This window comes from Cervus canadensis, chromosome 23, assembly GCF_019320065.1.
Source record: "Cervus canadensis isolate Bull #8, Minnesota chromosome 23, ASM1932006v1, whole genome shotgun sequence".
NCBI classification, from domain to species: Eukaryota; Metazoa; Chordata; class Mammalia; order Artiodactyla; family Cervidae; genus Cervus; species Cervus canadensis.
This window is the reverse complement of record NC_057408.1, coordinates 58,264,733-58,281,530: the sequence shown is the minus strand read 5'-3', so window position 1 is coordinate 58,281,530 and position 16,798 is coordinate 58,264,733. Positions and strand designations below refer to the sequence as shown.

The 16,798-nt window shown below is 39.4% G+C and overlaps 1 protein-coding gene across 2 annotated transcripts in view; it reads right to left on the bottom strand.

Moving 5' to 3' along the window:
- SPIRE1 (spire type actin nucleation factor 1) overlaps positions 1 to 16,798 on the bottom strand; it is a 154,987-nt gene that overhangs the window by 63,389 nt on the left and 74,800 nt on the right. For both annotated transcript variants that reach the window (XM_043443656.1, XM_043443657.1), the window contains exon 4: positions 8,740 to 8,865. In XM_043443656.1, the coding sequence (XP_043299591.1) occupies positions 8,740 to 8,865 (126 nt within the window). The remainder of the gene's footprint in view (positions 1 to 8,739; positions 8,866 to 16,798) is intronic.

The following is a 16,798-nucleotide window of genomic DNA, read 5'->3' as shown; positions in this document are numbered from 1 at the left end:
CACTTGGTCATGATGTATGATCTTTTTAATATGTTGTTGGATTCTGTTTGCTAGAATTTTGTTGAGGATTTTTGCATCTATGTTCATCAGTGATATTGGCCTGTAGCTATCTTTTTTTGTGGCATCTTAGTCTAGTTCTGGTATCAGGGCCTCATAGAATAAGTTGGGAGTTTGCCTTCCTCTGCAATTTTCTGGAAGAGTTTGAGTAGGATAGGTGCTAACTCTTCTACTAGAGTTAATCAGCGAATATAGTAAAGTTGCAGGATATAAAATTAATACACAGAAATCCCTTGCATTCCTACATACTAACAATGAAAAAACAAAGAGAAATTAAGGAAACAATCCCATTCACCACTGCAACAAAAAGAATAAAATACTTAAGAATATATTTACCTAAAGAAACAAAGGGCTTCCTTAGCAGCTCAGCTGGTAAAGAATTTGCCTGCAATGCCGGACACTTGGATTTAATCCCTGGGTTGGGAAGATCCCCTGGAGACGGGGGACAAAGGAGGCAAAAATATACAATGTACAAAAGACAATCTCTTTTAACAAGTGGTGTCGGGAGAACTGGTTAACCATGTGTAAAAGAATGAAACTACAGTACTTTCTAAGACCATACACAAAAATAAACTCAAAATGGATTAAAGATGTAAATGTAAAACCAGAAAGTATAAAACTCTTAGAGGAAAACAGGCAGAACACTCCCTAACACAAATCACAGCCAGATCCTCTATGATCCACTTCCTGGAATAATGGAAATAAAAACAAAAATAAACAAATGGGACTTAAATAAACTTAAAAGCTTTTGCACAACGAAGGAAACTATAAGCAAGGTGAAAAGGCAGCCTTCAGTATGGGAGAAAATAACAGCAAATGAAAGAACTGAAATAGAATTAACCTCCAAAATATATAAGCAGCTCATGCAGCTTGATACCAGAAAAACGAACAACCCAGCCAAAAGATGAGCCAAAGAACTAAACAGACATTTCTCCAAAGGAGACCTACAGATGGCCAGTAAACACATGAAAAGATGCTCAACATCACTCATTATCAGAGAAATGCAAATCAAAACCACAATGAGGTACCACTACATGCCAGTCAGGATGGCTGCTCTCCAAAAGTCTACAAGCAATAAATGCTGGAGAGGGTGTGGAGAAAAGGGAACCCTCTTACACTGTTGGTGGGAATGCAAACTAGTACAGCCACTATGGAAAACAGTGTGGAGATTTCTTTAAAAACCTGGAAATAGAACTGCCATACTGCCATATGCAATCCACTTCTGGGCATACACACCAAGGAAACCAGATCTGAAAGAGACACGTGCACCCCAATGTTCATCGCAGCACTGTTTATAATAGCCAGGACATGGAAGCAACCTAGATGCCCATCAGCAGACGAATGGATAAGGAAGCTGTGGTACATATACACCATGGAATATTACTCAGCCATTAAAAAGAATTCATTTGAATCAGTTCTAATGAGATGGATGAAACTGGAGCCCATCATACAGAGTGAAGTAAGCCAGAAAGATAAAGACCAATACAGTATACTAACGCATATATATGGAATTTAAAAAGATGGTAACAATAACCCTATATGCAAAACAGAAAAAGAGACACAGATGTACAGAACAGAATTTTGGACTCTGTGGGAAAAGGCGAGGGTGGGATGTTTCGAGAGAACAACATCGAAACATGTATATTATCTATGGTGAAACAGATCACCAGCCCAGGTGGGATGCATGAGACAAGTGCTCGGGCCTGGTGCACTGGGAAGACCCAGAGGGATCAGGTGGAGAGGGAGGTGGGAGGTGGGATCAGGATGGGGAATACTTGTAACTCCATGGCTGATTCATGTCAATGTATGACAAAAACCACTACAATACTGTAAAGTAATTAGCCTTCAACTAATAAAAATAAATGGAAAAAAAAAATGCAAATCTGACAATGTCAAGGAAAAAAAAAAAAACCACAATGAGGTATCACCTCACACCGGTCAGAATGGCCGCCATCAGAAAGTCTACAAAACAATAAATGCTGGAGAGGGTATGGAGAAAAGGGAACTGGAACCCTCTTACACTGTTGGTGGGAATGCAAATTGGTACAGCCACTATGGAGAACAGTGTGGAGGTTCCCTATACCTCTTAAACAGAACTGCCATACGACCCAGTAAACCCACTGCTGGGCAGACACACTAAGGAAACCAGAAGTGAAAGAGACACATGTACCCCAATGTTCATCACAGCACTGTTTACAATCGCTAGGACATGAAAGCAACCTAGACGTTCATCGGCAGATGAATGGACAAGGAAGTTGTGGTACATACACACAATGGGATATTGAATATTATTCATTTATAAAAAGGAATGCATTTGAGTCAGTGAATGAGATGGATGAAATGAGGTAGATGAAACTGGGACCTATTATACAGAATGAAGTAAGTCGGAAAGAGAAACACCAATACAGTATATTAACGCATATATATGGACCTATATGCAAGGCAGCAAGAGACACAGACATAAAGAACAGACTTTTGGACTACGTGAAGAAGGCGAGGGTGGGATGATTTGAGGGAATAGCATTGAAACGTGTATATTACCTTATGTAAAATAGATGACCAGTGCAAGTTTTTTTATTTTTTTTATTATTAGTTGGAGGCTAATTACTTCACAACATTTCAGTGGGTTTTGTCATACATTGATATGAATCAGCCATAGATTTACACGTATTCCCCATCCCGATCCCCCCTCCCACGACCAGTGCAGGTTTAATGCAGGAAGCGGGCACTCAAAGCCAGTGCTCTGGGACAACCCAGAGGGATGGGGTGGGGAGGGAGGTTTGGGGAGGGGTGACACATGTGCAACTGTGGCTGATTCATGTCGATGTATGGCAAAAACCGCTGCAATGTTGTAAAGTAATTATCCTCCAATTAAAATTAATTAATTAAAAAGGTCAATATTGACATAAATATTTTAGATATATGATAAATAAAAAAGTTATCTGCTTGAAAAAAGATTTTTTCAAAAGAAAGATTATCTTTAAACAGCACACTTCTCTGACACATCAAGTTTCAACAGCTAAACCTCTTCTGTGAAACAAAGTGCCTCCTGGGGAATGGGGCTGGGGCTCACCACACACTCTACATGGAGACAGTAGTGTCAGAGCAGCTAGGAACACACCACACCAGTCAACTGACTTTCTAGTCTGAACACAATTTTATCTCATCTCTGACATTTCTATGCCACTCCTCTCTTTTCTCATTTCCATATTACTTCACACCTAAACTTGACACCACTCCTCCTCCCGTCCTGTTCCCATCTGTGTGCATGTGTGAGGCAGACACACACACTCGCACACACATTCCCTCATAAGCCTCCTTGTTCCTCAACACCAAATTCTATTCTGACTCACACGCCCTTTTCCGCTGCTGCTCAGGAGCCTGAATCCGAGTGCACACGAGGAATCTTCTCCAAGGACTCTAGATAGTCACCTTTCAGGATAGTGCAGTACAGGTGACTGTCCTTGCAGGGAGACAGCAATAACTGCCAAGGGTGCCGATGCCAGGCTGGAGAGCACGTGGGATAAAAACGCAGCCATCAGAAATGCTGAGAGCGTTGTTCTGTGGGAACCACTAAGCTAAGCCTCAGTTTATTGATCTGCAAAGTGGGCATCACAGGGCTGTTCGTGGAGACTAAGTGAAGCAAGCAAGAGTGTACATTTTGCAGCTGTGGGCGTAAATAACTGGGGAAGCAGCAGGGCTTAAAGTCTGAGGAATTGATAATTTCATTTAACAATAACAAAATCAGGGACAGATGCTCAAAAACTACTTAGACAGCACTGAACTAAAGCACACTGCCATTAATATAATTTCCTTTTTTCAGCCAAAATAATTTACACTTGAAATTTCCAAGTTCACTTCTCCCCTCCCCACTGCACTTGCTCACCAGCCACACCAGCCAGTCGGTACCAGGGACCAGGCTGTGGTGGGGTAGGGGGTTCACCGGCATGAGGGCACGGCTGTCTCCTCTTTCATATGACCTGCTGCACTGAGTGTACGGCACTAAAAGGACAGTCCCTCCATCTACACTTGCATTCCAGAGTATCAACTGCTTAGGAGACCCTGGACTATGTGCTCATTTTCCAGGGTATCAAATTGCCTCTGAGACAGAGTAACAGCAGCCAATTCAAATCCTATCATTTGGAGAACCACCTTCAAGGGTCTCATTCGTTGTTTAAGAAGGAAATCATTGCATTATGAAAAGGGATTAGAATGAAAATAAATTTGCCTCCTAAATAAATAGATGAACTAAAGGCCTTGTGCTCTGCAGAGCAGCCAGGTCTAGTAAATGTAATGACCTCCTAATACAATTACAACACTTGGAAATTGATTATAGGTTTTACATTTTAATAAACTGCCAACTGAGCATATAAGAAGTTTAACATAAAGTACTTTTGGTCTATCAAATCAAGAACATCAACACTGAGCTCAAATGTTCTGACACTAATATTTTACCCTAATTTTATATACACACATGCACATATACACAGATATATGGTTGCTTGAAACATCACTGATAATCTGTAATCAACGCGTTGAATCAGGTTATTACTTTGAAAATTCTAGTTGATATACACTAACTCATAGATATAGAAGAAAGACTGTCTGATTCTTAAATTGTACATTTTGAGATCTTCAGGAAAAATACCAAGTTAGCACAGAGTATTTTATTAGTGTGGACTTAGCACTCCTGAGATTAGGTTAAGGGTTAAAATGACTAACATACAAGCATGAACTAATATGCATAAAAATTTTTTCTAATTTCAAGAAAACTGCATACATCAAAGAGGAAGGAGAAATCCACTTGGACCCTGTAAAACTTTACTCCTAAAGTTGACAGGCCATGCATGAGTATAAAGCCTGTAATGAAACAGTACAGAATGTTCACGTCAGGATTTCCACAGGTTTCACAGCCTGCCTTCTCAAGACTCCCTGTTAAATAAGCTCTTCTGTGTAAATTGGATGGAGAGCATTCCAAGACCTCAATGACAGCCATAAAACTTCTCATATTTACTAGAAATATCTGGGTCATAATGTTTCCAAAAGTCAACAATGCTGTCCACCAGAAAATTTCTTATATTCTAAAAAAACACAATGCATAAATTATTTCAGTTCAACAAACATTTCCAGAGTGTTTCCTGTGTGCACACACTACAGTGAGTCATTAACAGGAAGATGACTTAAAGCACAGTCATTTGTCTCAAGAAGTGTCCAGTCCGACTACGGAGAAAGAGCTCAAAGACATAAGAACTCCCAGGGAGCATGAGAAGGGCAGGGAGTACAGGACAGAGGAAGTGAAGGGTGGAGGGAGATGACACATGAGCAGGGTCTAGATGGGTCAACAGGAGATCACCAAGAAGACAAGTCAGGGAGAGAACTCCAGACAGAAAGCATGAAGTATTATACTGGGGTCCCAGAACATACAGCAAGCATAGCATATTCAGAAACTAAGTAATTCTGACTGGATAGCATAAAAATGCAACAAAGGGAGACTTGAAAAGGAGAATAAAACACGAGTAGGTGAAATGCCATGAAGGTCTCACAGCAACACAATGGAGTTTAATTTCACCCTCCAGGCAATTGGAGTCACGTTAACCAGGAAGCAAATTGCCCGAGTCAAGCTGCCAGGTGTCCAGGGGTCAGAAGGGCCAAACTGAAAGTAGCAACTCGCCCTTACTCCCCTCTGCATCTGCGCAGCCAAGAGGCCAACAAGGGTATTTTGCTCCCCTACTCCATGTCCTCCCAAGATGGCACCAGCACAGTCAGATGACAGGCAGTGCAGGTGGGGAGCTTCCTCACTGCAAACATGTCATGGCCCGGGCTGCTGGGAAGGAAAGAGGGGAGGCGTGCCTCAGCCGAGGCTCCTGGAGTGGAGGTGCTGGACGATGAGGGCAGGTGCACATGAATGGCCATGGGCAGAGCACCTGAGTCCTCACTGTCCCCTCCAGAAAACCGAGTGCAGCACCCAAGTCCTGTGCAGGGAGGGCGGCCTGCCAGGGAAAGCAGGCCTCGGCTCAGGCCTAGAAGACCACACGGAGGCCTGGGCCTAGAGTCAGACCCCTCAGGTCAGATCTGTGATCTGCAGAAATCACTCCCAGACACAGCGGAAGCTGAACTGCCTGGAGAGAATTCACAGTGATGAGGCCAGGAGGCACCTACTGGAATACTCCAGGTTGCACATGTGGACTAACTCTTGATAAACAGACCCTCATCCACAGAGGACATGCAGTGAATCCAGGAAGGGCTGATAAACTGGAAGAAAAGGGGTCGGGGGTGGGTGTCAAGAGACAAGACCAGTTCAGCTGGCAGTGAGGGATGAGTTTGAAGGACAGAGCTACATCAGGGGTGATTTACAAGATGGAATGATAGCAGATTATCATGAGGACAAAGGTATGTTCGGGCTTCCCCTGTGGTTCAGCTGGTAAAGAATCTGCCTGCAATGCAGGAGACCTAGGTTTGATCCCTGGGTTGGGAAGATATCCTAGAAAAGGGAAAGGCTACCCACTCCAGTATTCTGGCCTGGAGAATTCCACAGACTGTATAGTCCATGGGGTCGCAAAAAGTCGGAAACGACCCGAGTGACTTTCACTTTCACTTTCAAAGGTATGTTCAGGTACACAGAGTGCTGAGGTAGAGAAGGGTCAAGGATACACAGCCGGAGATGCTTTTCATCAAACAAATCAGTCGAGATGATGGCAGATGACAGTGTCAATGGGCTTGACTAGCAGAAGTGGATGGTGTGGGGTCCTGGTACAAGTGTGAGGAGTCCTGACTAAGAAGCAGCAGACCGAGACCGTCACCCACCCACCCAGCCTGGAGACCTGCAGCCATGAGGGCAGAGCAGCCTCACACAGAGGAGGCACAGAAAGCACTGCCTAGGGGAGCAGGAGTCCTCAGAGGAGACTGAGGTTCAGAGGAGATCTTTCTAAACATGAAACACAGTTTCTAGAAAGAAGGATGGAAAAAGCTGAGAAGAGATCAGCAAAGTAAGGAACCAGAGCAGGAGATGATCAAACTGGACAGAACCAGTATCTATAAAGACCCAGACGTCAGGTGCTGCTGGAGGTGACAGTGGGACATAAAGCCAAAACCCTGACCCAAGGTCCCCAACCTTTACCAGGGCCTGACCAGTCTCTGCGGGCATCAAAGCCACTAATGGTCCCAAACACTCGTGTTCTTTTACTCCATTTGTGAGATGTCTCTTTAAATAGACTTTTACTTAAAAAAATCTCTGAAAATTTGTTTGGCAAAACAAAGTTTTCATCAAGAGCAGAAAAGAAACACAATTGTTTATGCTCACTGGACTAGAAAAAATATTAATACTGTTCTTTAATTCAGAAATGATTCCTAAGAACATCTGTGTTGGGAGGACTCTACAAGCTCATTTACTTGACCCTAACTGCACAGGACTCTACTTGCACTCTGAAAATAATAGGAGCATCTCTGAAGAAGACCATATCAATTCCAACAAGCTGGGGAAGATAATTACCAAAAGTGATCTTTCTAGTAAACCTATTATTCACCAAAACTTAATTGAGGCTATCTTCCGGGTGTGTCCTCAGACCCTCTGTCCTCTGGTCCTCTCCAGGAGGAAAAGCTAGCCCATGAGACGTGTTTATATTTATTCTTCAAACAACATTCAGTTCACCCTTTCCACCCTGTTAAAGACTTTCCCCTTGGGTCCAATTCTATAAATTCCTAGAAAAATACAGACAAAACTTTTCATTAGCTTATCAAAAAAAGGCAAATTACAAGCAGAATCCTGGTCAGACCTAAAGAAGAATGCTTGGAGCTCTCATTCATGAATATATTAACAAAACAGATCCATTCAGGGTGATTTATGAAGGGTGATCTGGCTCAGATACCCAAATCTTCCATTATTAGCACAGCTAAGGAGTCTCACTTTAATACAAGTTAGTACTGTCCTTCTTCCCTTACACATCTCACATGTGTCCCTCCCCAAGCTGTGTGTCATTGTGAGTTTTAAACTAGTGTCTCAGATAAACTCCATACTTTAGTCATAAAAGAAATGATAACCACCACTGATCATATACCAAGCTCTTACTATGTGCCAGGTGCTTTACCCAGACCTCAAGAATCTTCACAACTGTGTCTGTGGGATGTAAAATATGGCAATTCACCTTGTAAATAAACTAGAGTGATTCTCTTTGGACTCCACACATAGTATTTTTAATTTATAGACAATGATAAATAATAAAACAGCTAACATGAGACTCTGGATTATCTTAATATTAATTCACATCTCCTGCATTAAATATCTACTCACATCTGCTATATAAGTTAAATTACCAGAAGTGCAGATTCCTTTCCAAGTCCGTATCCCTTCCTGAAAGACACACTAACACGCTTTAAAATAGACAAAAGAGAGGCAGAAAGAGGTAAAAAATAAATAAATAAAATCATACGGGAAACTGATTCAACCAGTTCAGCAATATTTATTTTCCATCTGTAAGGAAGTTTATGAAAATCTGTTTTATCAGATGGAATCACACAGTAACATTTTAAGAAACAGATTTCATTTTGCCTAAGTTGCTTCTTTCCTGAATAATTTTCAGCACTCATCAGAAGGATAGAGATAAACACTTTAAACAACATGATGGGCAATGTTGGAAATCAGGTCTGTCTTTCACAATGCCCGAAATAGGGAGCAGCAGCACTCACCTCCTTCGCACTCTTGATTTTGGTCAGAAACGTATGCAGCTCCATCGTCTCTGCAAACAGTGCACGACATACTGCCTGGTAATGATTTGGTGCCTCTGCTTCAGTCGGGAGATGAGCAGCACACAGCTACAGAAGAGGAAAACAATGGTGCCTGCTTATTATCTGTGGTTTTAAGGTACCTGAAATACAGACAAACCTGGTAGTGCCCATTTTCACATCACACGGCAAGGCAACCCCATGATTCCCATGACCCAAAGCTGAATGCACAGCAAGACCACCAGGGAAGTCCACACAATTATACAGAAAGAGAGGTTCATGACTAACCACCCCCCCATACAGGTGAGCTTTCAAAATTAGCTTCAACTTGACAATGACAGCACGTGTGTAAAAGTGTGGCCTGGGAGTAGAAGAGGGACAACCACTTACAGAGTACTGATCATAACTCAGGTATTTTAATAGCTACCATTTATTATTTACCAAGCCACGTCCTACATTTGACATATTATATACACAGCATAACATCATTTACTCTTCCATGTAGCCCTGAATTAGCACCACTTTACAGCAAAAGAAACTGAGGCTTCAGAGGAAGCTAGGGACTTGTCCATGGTCATAAAGTTAATGTAAGGGAGGAGGATTCAACACAGTCATATTTGATTCTGAAGCCCAAGCTCATTCCAAAACACACGGAGTTGTATAATTTGGTAACAAGAATGCCAAGAAGACATGTGAACCACTGGGAAGATGCCTCATCATTAGATGGGCAGTGGTGGAAAGAGGGCAGAGGGCAACTGTGATACCTCCAGTCCTAATGTCATCAATGGTACACAGCCCATAACTACTTGTGGGTCAAAGATGCAATTTAATACCATGCACAACAATTTAGAAAAATCAAACAATTTACTAGATTGGAAAAGACGTCCTGTTAAGACTATAATGCATTAGGATAATTTTATCTTTCTATAATAATTTTGCATCTGTGTACAGTAGTTATATTTTAACGTATTTGCATTAAAAAGTTGTAAGTTCTCCCTTATTCTTTACCATATGCTTGACATTAATATATATTTATTATATTTAATAACTTGTATCTTTTGGAGAGTAAAAGATATCTTTGTAGCTTGTAATATCCTTCATAATGTGGCTTTCTGTTATTTTTCATTTGTAATAAGCATTGTATGCAATTTAATAGATTACTATCTTTAATAAAATACATTCTCAGGGAAATGTTTCAGCAAGTGTGTCAGCAACAAACTTTCTTCACAAACAGGTTAAGAACTGATGCACTGGGAGCATGAGAGCAAAACTGCACAAGTTTAACTATTCACAGAGCAACCAATGAACAGAGTGTATTTTTTGCTCAATTATTTTTATATGCAGAACAGAGCTTCTCACATAAAATTATCATTTCCAAGGTGATGAAAGGCAACTGCTAGGACTTCCACCTTTCACTCGTCTCACAATTTTATACTCCAATTACATACTGTGAAATATGGCATAACATTTTTTACTGTAATTCATAGTAAGAAATGCATTTAACATAAGGATTCAAACACATGCATATGTTTTATACACAAACATTTTACAAAATGAAACTTACACAATCAACTGATTTCACAACCCATTAAGAGGCTGTGCCCTGTAACTTGGAAAACCTGGTGTAAAAGTCTAAAATCTTTTTAATGTATATGATATAATCATATATGTAAATAATCCACAAAAATTATTAGCACTAAGAAGAAATTTTAGCAAAGTCGGGGGATACATGATCAACACAAAAACATTCTATTTTCATTTTTAAAATAGTAAAAAAAAATTTTTTAATTTAACCAAGGAGGTGTGAAACTTACACACTGACAGAAACTAAAGAAGACAGATGAATGGACAGACATCCTGTATTCATGGGCTGGAAGGCTTAATATTGCTAAGATGGTTGTTGTTGTTCAGTCACTCAGTCGTATCGAACTCTCTGCGATCCCATGGACTGCAGCACTCCAGGCTTCTCTGTCCTTCACCATTTCCCAGAGCTTACTCAAACTCATGTCCATTGAGTTGGTGATGCCATCCAACCATCTCATCCTCTGTTGTCCCCTTCTCCTCCTGCCTTCAATCTTTTCAAGCATCAGGGTCTTTTCCAATGAGTCGGCTCTTTGCATCAGGTGGCTAAAATACTGGAGCTTCAGCTTCAGCATCAGTCCTTCCAGTAAATATTCAGGATTGATTTCCTTTAGGATTGACTGGTTTGCTCTCCTTGCAGTCCAAGAAACTCTCAAGAGTCTTCTCTTGAGTTAAGATAATAATACTACAGAAAATGATCTACAGATTGAATGCAATTCCTAACTAAATCCCAAAGGCCTTTTTGAAGAAATGGAAAAGCTGATCCTAAAATTCATGTGGAATTGCAAGGGCCCCAAATAGCTGACATAATCTTGAAAAGAAGACTGCTAGAGACTCCAGCTTCCAAATTTTAAAACTTACCTCGAACTTATAGTAATCAAAACAAAGTGGTATTTGCATAACAACAAACATATAGATCGATGCCACAGAACTGAGAGTCCAGAAATAAACCCATATATCTATGGTTGATTGATTTTTGATGAAAGTGCCCAGACCATCAAGGAGGGAAAGAATAGTCTCTTCAACAAATGATGCTGGGAAAAGTAGATATCCACATTGGGGGAGGGGGGGGGGGGTTGTACCCCTACCTCACACCATACATAAATATTAACTCAAAATGGATCAGAGACCTAAATTTAAGAGTCAAAACTATAAAACTCTTTGAAGGTGAAGTGAACCTTCATAGGGGTGAACCCTCATGGTCATGAACTTAGTAGCAGCTTTTAAGACATGATACCAAAAGCACTAGATACAGCATATCTTACTTTACTACAGCACTATATTATGCATTGCAGGTAGTGTGCTTTTTACAAATTGAAGGTTTGTAGTGACCCTGCACATTAGGCAAGTTTATCAGTGCTATTATTCCAGCACCATTTGTTCAACTTCTTATCTCTGTGGCACATTTTGATAATTCTTGCAATATTTCAAACTTTTTCTTATTTTATTAATTTTATTATTTTTTGTTATTATTAATAATAATATTTTTATTATTTTATTATTATTTGTTGTGGTAATGTGATCAGTGATTTTTGATGTTACTATTGTAATTGGTTTTTTGTTTTACATTTTAAAGTATGTATTGTTTTTTAGATATAATGCCATTATACACTTTAAAATAGACTACAGTATAGTATAAATGTAACTTTTATATGCAATGGAAAACCAAAATATTCATGTAACTCACTTTACTGTAACCTTTGCTTTGTTGCAGTGGTCTGGAGCTAAACCTACAGTACCCCCAAGGTATGGCTGTAAATGGATAAATTAAACTTCAAAGTTAAAAATGTACACTAGTCAAAAAGGCCATCACCAAAAAACCTACAAACAATAAATGCTGGAGAAAAAAGGGAACCCTCTTATATTGTTGGTGGGAATGTACATTGGTACAACCACTAGAGAGAACAATGTGGAGATTCCTTAAAAAACTAGGAATAAAACTACCATATGATCCAGCAATCTCACTACTGACACATACCGTGAGAAAATCAAAATTCAAAAAGACACATGTATCCCAACATTCCCTGCAGCTCTATATACAATAGCCAGGACATGGAAGCGACCTAAATGTCCATCAGCAGATGAATGGATAAAAAGTTGTGGTGCATACATACAATGGAGTATTATCCAGCCATAAAAAGGAATGGATTTGAGGCAGTTTAACTGAGGTGTATCAACCTAGAGACTGTATTCAGAGTGGAGTAAGTCAGAAAAACTAGTATTGTATATTGACATATATATATATATATATATATGTATGTATGTATGTGTGTGGAATCTAGAAAAACGGTACATATGAACCTATCTGCAGGGCAGGAAGAGAGACACAGACATACAGAACAGACTTGTAGACACAGTGGGGGAAGGAGAGGGTGAGACGGATTTAGAGAACAGCACTGAAACATTTATATTATCCTATGTAAAACAGCTATTGGGAAGTTGTTTTGTACCACAGGGACTCAACTCAGTGCTCTGTGACAACCTAGAGGGGTGGGAAGGGGTGGGGAGGTTCAAGAAGAAGGGGATATATGTATGTTGTTGGTTGCCCAGTCAGGTCTGACTTTTTGAGACCCCATGGACTGCAGCACGCCAGGCTTCCCTGTCCCTCACCATCTCCCAGAATTTGCCGAAGTTCATGTTCACTGCATCAGTGATGCTGTCCAGCCATCTCATCCTCTAATACCCTCTTCTCCTTCTGCCCTTGATCTTTCCCAGCATCAGGGACTTTTCCAATGAGTCGTCTGTTCACATCAGGGACCAAAATACTGGAACCTCAGTTTCAGTGAATATTCAGGGTTGATCTCCCTTAATATTCACTGGTTTGATCTCCCTGCTGTCCAAGACACTTTCAAAAGTCTTCTCCAGAATCACAGCTCAAAGGCATCAATTCTTTGGTGTTCTGTCTTCTTTATGGTCCAGCTCTCACAACCATATGTGACCACTGGGAAGACCATGGCCTTGACTATATGGACCTTTGTCGGCAGAGTAATGCCTAACCTGGATATATGTATACTTATGGCTGATTCACGTTGTTGTAGAGCAGAAACCAATACTACTTTGTGAAAATAATTATCCTCTAATTAAAAAAAAAAACAACTGTACATCAAAGGATTCTATCAAGAGCATGAAAAGACAATCCACAGAATCAGAGGAAATATTTGCAAATCATGTATCTAATAAGGATCTACTATTCAGAATGCGTAAAGAACTCTTAAACTCAACAAAAGATAAACAACCTAATTTAAAAACGGACCTGAATAGACATTCTTCCAAAGAAGGTAGACAAACGGCCAAAAAGCAAATAAAAAGATGCTCACCATCATGAGTCATTGAGAAAATGCAAATCAGGCTAATTCATGTCAATGTATGGCAAAAACCACTACAATATTGTAAAGTAATTAGCCTCCAACTAATAAAAATAAATGAAAAAAAAAAGATGAAATGTTAAAAAAAAAAAAAAGAAAATGCAAATCAATACCACAATTAGATACCACTCACATTCACTAGGATGGCTATAAAAGCAAAGAGAAAATGGAAAGCAAGTGTTAGCAAGAATGTGGAAAAATTGGAACCCCTGTGTATTGCTAGTAGAAATGAAAATGGTGAAGCCACTGTGAAAAATAGCTTGATGGTTTCTCAAAAAGTTAGAGATAGAATTACCATGTGATCCAGCAATTCTGTTCCTGAGGTGTATTTCCAAAAGAATTTAAAGTAGGTATTCAAACAAAAACTGAAACACAAATGTTCATACCAGCACCATTCACAGCAGTGAAAAAAAGGTGAAAACAATTCAAATATTCTTAGCTGAGGAGTGGATAAACAGTGGTATATTCATAAAATGGAATCTTATTAAGCCATAAAAAGGAAGAAGGTACTGACACATGCTACAACATGGATGAACCTTAAAAACATTACACTCAGTCTAAGAAGCTAGACACCAAAAGCATATACCATATGATTCCTTTTATATGAAATACAAGAATACATAAATCCACAGAGAGAGAAAGCTGATCAGTGGCTGCCATGGGCTGAAGGAGAAGGGACAGGTTTCCATCTGGGATAAATAATAGGCTTTGGACTGAGATAGCGCTGATAGCTGGATAGTATTGTGAATTACTTAATGGCACTAAAGTGTGCAACTTTAAATGGTAAACTCTGTTATGTGTATCTTACCACAATTTTTTAATGTACAAAAAAAACCTTTTTTTAAAGTCAATGAAATTTCATGAAGTTTCCACTGAGATATAGGAGAAATAATCCCTTAGAGGAAAAATAACCCCAGTAATTATTTCAGTTTCAATGAATTACCTGATAATTATCTTATTCTTTGTGTTTATATGCATCATCACATCTAATTCTTATGTCAACCCAATTTAGAGATTAAGAAATAGAGATTTACAATAACTAAGAATTGACCCAAGCCACATACCTAGCCAGCAGAATTGGAAGTGAACCCAGGCAGTCTAAGAGCAGAATGAGTTACACTAAAAGCAATATTCTTCTCAAGTGCTGAAACAGTTAGAACATAGCATACAGGCAGCATGCCCCAAATGACCTCTACAGTTACCAAACAAGTGACGCTTGTGGATGAGTGGAAATTCTACAGACTTGTGTCCACAAGTTTGCTCTCTTTGTCTGCGTACACAGTCTCTCCTCTATACACACCCCAGACAGTACATGCAGGATTTGGTGGTCTTTTCTCCATTTATTAAAAATTTCCCACACTGCTACTTAACCTACATGATTATAATTTTAAAGACCATATGATAATCCATGTAGCTGATACACCATTTTTCTGGAAGTCATTTATTTCCAGTTTCAAAACAGTATAATTAATGCTGTGATACACATCTCCTTGTTATCTATGTAACATTTCATTTTAAAAATAATCTCCTTGTACAGAGAACAGACTGGTGATGCCAGTGGTTGGGGCTTGGGGCGGGTACAGAGTGGAATGGGTGAAGGTGGTCAAAAGGTACAAACTTGCAGTTATAAAGTCAGTCAGTCCTAGGAATGTAATGTATAGCATGGCAACTCAGGTAACAATACTGTACTAAACATTTGAAAGTTGCTGAAAGATAGAACTTAAAAGTTCTCATCACAAGAAAAAAATCTGTAACCATGTGTAGTGATGGATGTTAATTTGACTTATTGTGGTGATCATTTTGCAATTTATACAAACAAGAAATCATTACCTTGTACAGTTGACACTAATATAATGCTACATGTCCATTATACCTGAGCTTAAAAAACTGACCTCTTTGAAAAATTTCTAATAGTAGTATTACTGTGTGGAAAAATTTTGAACATACACAAAATGAGGTGAACAGTATAATGAATTACCATCCATCACCCAATTTAGCAATGATCAATTCATGGCCAATCTTGCTTTATCTACATCCTCATCCACTTAAGCCTCACCCTCCAGGACAATTTTATAACAAATTTCAGATATCTGAATTTCACATGTAGATATTTCAGCATATACTCATTAAATGATTTTTTAAAATATACTCACAATTCTACTATAAGATCTAAAAATATGAATAATTCCTAATATCACCAACTATAGAGTAAAAGGTCAAATTTTCCTGATTATCTCAAATATACCCACAGTTAATTTTTGTTTTTTCATTACTCTAGGAGGTGGAGCAAAAAAGATATTACTGTGATTTATGTCATATCTTAGGCAGAGAGTGTTCTGCCTATGTTTTCCTTTAAAAGTCTTATAGTACCCAGACTTACATTTAGGTCTTTAATCCAGTTCGAGTTTGTTTCTATGTATGGTATTAGAGACCGTTCTAATCTATAGATTCAATGTAATCCCCATGAAATTACCAATAGCCTTTTTCAGAACTTTCCTGATAGTTCAGTTGGTAAAGAATCCGCCTGCAATGTGGGAGACCTGGGTTTGATCCCTGGGTTGGGAAGATCCCCTGAAGAAGAGAAAGGCTACCTACCCACTCTAGTATTCTGGCCTGGAGAATTCCATGGGCTGTATGGGTTCACAAAGAGTTGGACACGACTGAGACACTTTCACTTCACTTTTTCAGAACTAGAACAAAAAATTTAAAATCTGTATGGAAACACAAAAGGCCCCAAATAGCCACAGCACTTTTGTGGAGAGAAAAAAAGAAAAGCAACAAAGACAGATCTAGAAGAATTAGGTTCCTTGACTTCAGACTGTACTACAAAGCTACAGTAATCGAAACAGTAGGATACTGGCACAAAAACAGACACACATCAATGGAAGGAAAGAAAGCCCAGAGGCAAACTCACACACACCTATGGTCGACTAATCTATGACAAAGGAGGCAAGAATACACAATGGAGAAAAAACAGCCTCTTCAATAAGTGGTAGGAGGAAAACTAGACAGCTATATGTAAAAGAATGAAATCAGAACACTCTTATGCATTTCATTATGGACACGAAACTGAGCAA